The 8,271-nt window shown below is 36.5% G+C and overlaps 1 protein-coding gene across 1 annotated transcript; it reads right to left on the reverse strand.

Moving 5' to 3' along the window:
- Positions 1 to 3,463: 3,463 nt before the first annotated feature.
- LOC112520024 (protein FAR-RED ELONGATED HYPOCOTYL 3-like) lies at positions 3,464 to 8,271 on the reverse strand. Its single transcript, XM_025128330.1, has 9 exons — positions 8,196 to 8,271; positions 5,989 to 6,677; positions 5,852 to 5,928; positions 5,679 to 5,740; positions 5,484 to 5,561; positions 5,191 to 5,418; positions 4,829 to 5,085; positions 4,266 to 4,739; positions 3,464 to 3,553 (listed from the first exon to the last, which is right to left on the reverse strand). Exons 1-9 carry the CDS (start codon positions 8,269 to 8,271, stop codon positions 3,464 to 3,466), a joined length of 2,031 nt encoding a protein of 676 aa, XP_024984098.1.

Here is an 8,271-nt window from a genome sequence, read left to right on the forward strand (position 1 = left end):
CTAGTGTTCATTATATGGTGTGGAGGTAGCATGAAAAGCAACTGTTCGTTATGTATACTAAAAATAAAAACAGCAGGTACTATATGAACAGATAACATCAATATGTGTTATATAACGAGTATGAACAGTAACTGTTCATTACATGCTCATCGTTATTTCTGTCATAGTGTTCATTATATGGAGTGGAGGTAGCATGAGAAGCTACTGTTCATTATGTATACTAAAAATAGAAGGAGCAGGTACTATATGAACAGATAACGTCAATATGTAATGCTTCCTGTTGATAACTAAAATCAACATGAACAGCTACTAGAATGAACATCTAATGTAAAAAAGAAATGCATACATATCTGTGTTATATAACGAGTATGAACAGTAGTTGTTCAGTACATGATCATCGTTATTTCTGTCCTAGGATGATGTATGTCTTGTACTTAATGTCAATTAAAAGCTTTACATATTTTATGGACTGCATTTCTACATTAAATAAGAAAAAAAAGGGCACCTGTTTTCCTTAAATTCTTATGTAACCTAATTGGCCACTAAGACCATAGATGATTTGGTTATCATGTGGTATTTGCTGTGAAGATGAATTGTTTCATTCCGTTATATGAAGCAATTACAAATTCTTGCGTAGTTTCAATCGACTGCATGATCTCTTGGTTTTGCTTAGAGCAGTTGAATACACTATCCACATTCTATGTGTGTGTGTCTATGCATTATAAACTTCACACAAAATAAGGGTAATTTTAATAATAACTTTGTATACGTCAGTTAATAACATTTTTAAGTTATGTGAAACCTGTAAAATGAAATATGTATATTTTTTTATGTATATTGTGCTACCTTCTACTTCATATATATGTTTTAATACACATTGCATATGTTGTTTTTATTATCGTATTTTGGTTGTTTTTGCCAAGGAATGCATGAGAGTGATGCGGAAAAAAGTTGATGATCTTTATTCGGGAAGAGTGGAGGCGGACTTGATGATGGATTCTTTCATTGAACGTTTCCCTGGTGATGCTGATTTTGATGAATTCAAGATAAAATTATCTTCTTTGTTTAAAGGTAGCAAGTGGGATGCACCCCCTGATACGAGCCAAGTCCACGACCTCCCTATTATTGAGGTAACACCTCCTAAGATGTCAACCATTCCTGAACCAGATTTGCTCTCACCCTTGTCTCAATTCTGGACAAGCCCTTCGGTGATTGTGGAGGTTGATAGGGCATCCAATGAGAAATCAATACAGATAGCAAAGGAAAATAGGAGATTTACACGCTCTGTCGAAAGGGAGACGATCGAGATTCCGTCATTACAAGTACAGAGGGAGAAAGTTGGGATATTACGGAGTAGAAGTGGTGATCAGAATGAGTTTCGAAAAAGTAAGATATGTAAACGAGCGGAAAGCAGTGACAAAACAATTGATTTGTATGGAGGTATCGAGCCACCATCATTTGATTTGGGGATTAGTCCATCGGGTTCACTTGTAGTTGCTATCGTCAATGCAGGAGGCTGCGCGGCCGACGTTGTCGAAGAGGGATCCGAAGTTGAGTTTCAAGCTACGTTCACCTTATGTTACGCGTACTGTTACATTCGACGTAACAAGTGATGAGCGGAAGTTACATGATTGGATTCTGAGGGGGATTGGCGGAATACTGTAAGTTGTAATTTAACGTTTCTTATTTAATTTAAAGTATTCTTTTATGTGAATATATGGGTTATGTGTTTTCAATTATTTAATGTTTTAATGTTAATACCCAGGGAACCTGTTTTCGTGACCACAAACGGAAGAACAATAACACGGCAGGCGTTGCAATCTCTTGTATCCTAGTCCGTAGTATGCCGAGATATGTTGGACGGGTGGTCGACGGTACTAAACCGAGATGAAAGATTGTGGAACAATCAATCCCCCAAACGCTATTTCTTTACGACAAGCGTTTCGGTAACATCATTCAACATACACCTTTTTTTGTCATACCATTATATAATATCCATTGTCTTCAATACAACTTATGGATTTGTTATGGGTGCAGATGGATCTGACTATAAGGGACCAGACTTTGGACATTCACCGGAGATATGAGACTTTAAAAAACAACCTGTCAAGTTGCACAAACAATGATAGGGAGCTCGTTAGTATGCGCAACGTTGACATGGTACGTATATAACATTTGTTGGTAATATTATCGTAAAATAAATTAAAGGTACATTGAAATAATAAACGCTAGCTTACGTATTTATAATTTCAGGTATTCTTCCCGGTTGTGGAAGAATAATTCTACTACATTGTTGTGTTTGATCTAAAACGACCCTCAATCGTTATCATTGACTCAAAGGATCGCGATGGCAATGTTGATGATATATACGGTTCTAGTCCGGTAATTTTAGTAAGTTACCAGTATTAGTTATCGCATTCTACATGTTTCATGAGTACCATATTTATCTTGTCAAATTTATGATCGATTCAGCAAGACATGGTGATACTTCACCTTTTGAGAGAGGGCCACGATGCGGGGAAGGTTTATGCTGAGATGGATCAGGAGCGAATAAGGACAAGGTGGTAGTCAAATGAGAGCTCAGTTGATTTGGGTGTAATGATGATGCGACATATGGAGACTTATTTTGGAGCCGATGGAGGGAAATGTGAATGAGGTCTTTACAAAGAGAGTACTAAACAAAAAAAAACAGCTGAAGGATCTACGAACAAAGTATTGTTCGAAGATCCTACTGAGTGACGAAAACATCCAAAAGACATCAATCATAAAGGAAGTGGAAAGATTCATTGCGATGGAGACGTCATTTAATTTGAATAAGACACGTGGGGATACCCGAATTGGTCGGGGGAAGATGTAGACGGCATATGTATATGGATTTCTCAATGCTTTTTGAATCTTTCGTATTTACCTTATTTATAGTATACTAGTTGATGTTTCTGATAGTGTCTTCGGTGTTATCGCTACATCGCGTACATCTTATGGTGTTTTTGTTTTTTTTTTTTTGGTATCTCAAAGTATGATAAACATTATTTCTACGTTTTAGTTACTCGGTGGAATGATATATGAATAGTTGGAATCAGGTTAATAATAGGGACTAACTTGATTATTTAGCATTGCACTTACTTAAAGTGATCCTGCTTATTTTTTTGTATTTCATGAACTGCAGAGGTTCCTTGGTACCATGCTTTTTTTTTTTGGCTTTTTGCATGTGTACTACTACCTAATTGTTCTCGTACGCTGCATTTGTTACATGGAATTTATTGGACAGCGCAAAAACTTTTCATTCCATGTATATAACTATTATATGATTTATAGATACGTTAGACAAGTTTTAGGGGCATTCTGATCATTTTAACAGTTTTGTCCCTGGATTGTCCAAATTACCAAACACTGTACCTACAATTTGTTTAGTCGTGTCTTAGTTGAACCAAACACCATACAAACAATCATCGGGATCCTGGCGTCAAGTCCGTGAAATTGCATGATGAAGTTGCAGTGGAACTGCAGTAGCGCAACACTGCTGTACGGGTCTCCACGTTGCATACGAAATTGCCTAAAGAAAAACTTTATAACTTCCAGGTACTAATCCAACTTGATCGCATACATAATGCAATTTATGATAGACCAATACGTAATGCCTAACCTTAATAATGCACAGTTTAGTGTTTATGCTACGAAATAAAGCATTGATAGTTTGTTGTTGCAATGGATAGCTGTTGTGATAATATATAATTAGGCCATGACACAAAATTCTCCCTCAAGTGGAATTTCCATTTCTAGATCATATGACATCTACAGCATAGCTTTTTGCAACATTCAAATGAGGATGTTGTTTGTTAACTAATCCAAATCTAGAGATTCCTGCATCATGCATTCTACAATGAACATAGGCTACTTTTCTCCATGAAAATGAAGGCATTATCAACAACAACAATTGCTATATACAATAAATATTAAAATTCAATTTTCATATGTTTAACCAACTCTAATAATAAGATAAGGACCATCAAAAACCTTTAAGTTCCTAACAAGATAATGTTTGTGACAAGTAGATGATAATCGTATCAAAAAACATACGCCTAAAATGTCGAACGAACAATACGTCAGCAAATTATAACGAAACGATAACACTCCTAACTACTTGAATGTAACTAATCTACCAATTCTGGGCAATTATGTGAGTCATGTCCACTACGTTGTCCACATGTTGCACATCTTCGTTTTGATTTTTTGCAATTAGTCTGGATTTTTTCAGATACACTTACCAGTCTTTTACCAGTCCCGCATCTCTTGTTCCTAATGCCAGAAGGTAGTAGAATATCCACCTCATCCGGTATTGAAACACCTAGATGCTCCCTAATTGCATCCATCCTCTGTTGAGATGGGTCTTCATATGGAACTTTCTTCTCTATATCAACCATAAATGTGTCGAGATTTCTCTCCAATCTAGCCAATATAGACTTATCATTCCGGGCGATGCTTATGATCTCGTCAACCTTCGAATATACATCAATAATGCACTTTTCTTTTTTGGCATCAACCTCGCCGTAACGAACCCTTGCAGATTGTATCTGTACTGGAACTAACTGTCGTTTCCATCGTCGTAACACATATCTATCCGGTATGAATTCAACTTCATCGTTTATCAATACCTTGAACGCGTGACGACAAAGATAACCATTACGCGTGAATAGGTTGCACTCGCATTCGACGGTATCTGTTGAGTAATTACGGTTTACCTAGATTACAAAGGTTTGCAAACAACCACAATCAAACAAAAACTTCGAAAACATAAAAAAAATTGTTGTGCGAATTAGGGATATGATACCAGATATGTGAGGTTCTCAGATGATTTCTTCATCTTGTGGCTTATCACGAATGTCTTTAAGACATCCCGACATTCGACATTCTCTATAGCACAGCACCATACAGCCTTCTTTATCTCCTTTTGTATGTCAAAAAACACATTCTGACTGTATATTCTTGATGCATAACTTTCTAAACGCAACGGAGTAACAAATTTTGGATTAGTTGTTCTCGTTACTGTTTCATGAACAGATTGTCTGTATCTTGGCTTCTCTATAGCTACGTCGTAATTATTAAGGAATTGAACCATTTCAAATCAGTACGATTCATATATATTAATATACGAATTCGAACTCTCTGATCTTGAGGTTGTTTTCATTAGACCAGACATTGGAGTGTCCTTGTAAAAGGCAGGAATCCACGAGTGTCGAATTGCATACATATATGTGAACCAAGTATCACCCCCCAGATTGTATTGCTCGATCATATCATGCCAACGACGCTCAAACTCCGCTGGTCCAATATGTATGTTCCGTACGAGCTTGTTGATTACTTTATTAAAATTAGGATCTTGATTTAGTGCGACACTGACCTGCGTGTATATGGCAACCACTAATGAAGCAAATTAAACATAAACATCATTTAAAAATACATAGCATTACATACATACAACTTACCTTTGAAGGCACTTTCTTCATAATGTGCCATATACAGAGTCTGTGTTTGACTTCCGTAAACACCATCGGGATAGCTTGCTTCATTGCAGAACATTGGTCTATAATGACAAAAACTGGTTGCTTCTCATGACATTTTATGAAAGCCTTTAAAACCCATGTAAAGTTCTCGATTACTCGTCACTGATTAGAGCGGACCCGACGACAACGGAAGCCTTGTGTTGTCAACGGCCAAAAAAGGTACGAAAATCATGGCATGCCTGCAACATAAATCAACGAATTAGTTGTACCTATTTCTTCCCACGTCATGATTCCATAAAAATAGAAACGCGTAATAATCTTTAAAAACTCTATGGCACTGTGAATATTACTTGTTCGTGCGAAACGTCCCGTCAAACGATATGACATCACCAAATTCTTTGTAGTTAATCCTAGCGACTTCATCTGCCTAAAAAATTGCGATCAACTCATGTTCATTACACTTGTATTCGAATAAATAACCTGGTACAACGTCACGTCTATTTGATAGTTTATTGATCAACATCTTTGCGTCCTTGTTCCCAACACAAGCAACAACATCCCTCTTAAAATTCTTGAAATCAATTTCTGAAACTCGAGTATGCTCAAACCCCCCGTTCAATGCCGTTTGAATACGATGTGCCCTTCTCGCACCGACTTTGTAACTCGAGCTGTTGAGTACAGTCTTGAAATTCGTATACTTCATCTGTCTATTTTTCCTAGAGAAACGACGATCGTTAACGTTAAACAACGCATGGTTATGTTCCTCAACAAACTCGTATATCTCGTAACAACCCCCATCTTTCGTCAAGTGGATTTTTAGACATGCATTACAACCACAACGTTTTAGGTTCGTATTGCGATATCTCCTCTCACCGGGCTGAATATCCAAAGAATTAAATTGCCTTTTGTTTGGGTTACCCTCTCTACTACAGACAAACCATCTATTTTGAATGTTTCCGTGTTTGTTTGTTTTTTTTGCATGTACATGAACATCAAATCCGGCCTTGTCCGCGTAATCTCTGTACATCCTTTCAGCATCGTTTAAAGTTGCATATTGTGCATTCGTCTTTGGCTTAAGCGCGACATCCACAATTGGGATAAAATACTTGCTTCCTTCTAAGGTCTCGCCAATATCATATTCAAAATCGGTATGTGGAGGGGTGAGATCATCAAAACCTACTTGTAAAGATGTAGTTAGTCTTGAAAACTAAAGTTACTATTACACAAACTACAGAATTAAAAAAATAGAACAGTGATGCAAGGTTCCATCTTAATTTTGGTGGGCAAGTAAGTTGGCATCCCCATGACACAATCACAGTAGGTAGTGAATATCAATGAATAGAGTGAACAAAATGTTGAATAATCGTAAATATTATATATCATGGATTTCCATCGTTTATAAAATATGAATGCTTTTTTCAGCTATTAAAAATATTTACAGTTAAAGTGTCATGTCTCTTACATATATTAGCTATTACATGAAACAGTTGTATTGTGACAGCGTGCATACATCTTACACATCAACCTCTGTATGAGATATATCGGGTTCGTTTTGCTTTGTTGGGCTGTCATCTTTTGGAACTATTTAGAGCATGCAGGGAAAAATAACGTCAATTGATTGGACCTTCAACGGAGAGTGAGATGAAATGTTCCAAGTCAAAAATCCTCGACATAGATCAATTTTAACTAATATTAGTAACCACTTTTCATAGTTGTCGACAACCGGGGTGTAGTGAACATAATGGACAGTTGCTATGTGTTCATATGAGTAGCTGTTCATTTGGAATCTGGTACTAGTAGATAATGCAAGTACTTAGGAATCTGGTACTATTAGATGTTGCAAGTAGTAGTATATTTAAAGTGGTGATCTATGTGAAACCCAAACGAGTTGGAAGTGTGTAGGATGGTGATGATCATGATGATGATGGTGAGGATTTTAGACTATCTAATGAACATTAGGTGTTCAATGTCGCCTTTAAAACTATCAAATGAACATTAGGTGTTCAATGTTGTCTTTGATCTGTATAATAAACAATATCTGGTAATACAAGTGATTTATCTCCCAGACACATTCACAATGTGGGCGGATAAGTGGCACACACGCAACACTGCCCGATAAACCGATTACAAGTCTGGTTCCGTATGACATAAAAACAGAGTTAAAATAGAACTTATATTGATTATACTTGTGTCCCTGAATTTTGGAGTTAAATCCCACCGACTACGGCAATGTAATACGGTGTGTGTAAACAAGACCGATATCACATTGATTCAAATTTGTACATATATGGAAAGTAGTTGTTCATTCATATATCTTCATTTTGTTTTACTGTATGCAGAAGCAATATGTTCAAATGAGTTGCTGTTCATGTTGATTTTAGACTATTATGTAACAAACAGTAGCTGTTCATGTTTTCTTAAGTATGTAAAATGAACAACAGTTGTTTAAAGGAGTTATATATCTCCCAGACCCAATCACAACATGGCCGGTTAGGTGACACACACGCAGCACTTCCCGATAAAATGATTACAGGTCTGATTCTTTATGACATAAAAACAGAGTGAAAGAATAAGTTATATTATTTATACTTGTGTCATTGAATATTGGATTTAACTCCCACCGTCCTTGATTTGATCGTGTGTGCAGCAGAAAAACATATGAATTTTCCGGGCATATCAAACACTAAAATATACGGACGATGTTCAACATGTCAACAATAGTCATTGCAGCCAGAATAGCAGAAAATTCTCGAAGGTAACAGCTGTTCAT

This window comes from Cynara cardunculus, assembly GCF_001531365.2.
Source record: "Cynara cardunculus var. scolymus isolate 2C chromosome LG 10, CcrdV1, whole genome shotgun sequence".
NCBI lineage: Eukaryota > Viridiplantae > Streptophyta > Magnoliopsida > Asterales > Asteraceae > Cynara > Cynara cardunculus.

Excerpts from the sequence above, each read along its gene's own strand:
- LOC112520024 (XM_025128330.1), bottom strand. The coding sequence starts at position 8,271 with ATGAACAGCTGTTACCTTCGAGAATTTTCTGCTATTCTGGCTGCAATG. Across the intron at positions 5,929-5,988 it reads TATCAAATAGACGTGACGTT|GCAGATGAAGTCGCTAGGAT; the intron begins GTACCAGGTTAT and ends GCAATTTTTTAG. Across the intron at positions 5,419-5,483 it reads TGAAGAAAGTGCCTTCAAAG|TGGTTGCCATATACACGCAG; the intron begins GTAAGTTGTATG and ends TTGCTTCATTAG.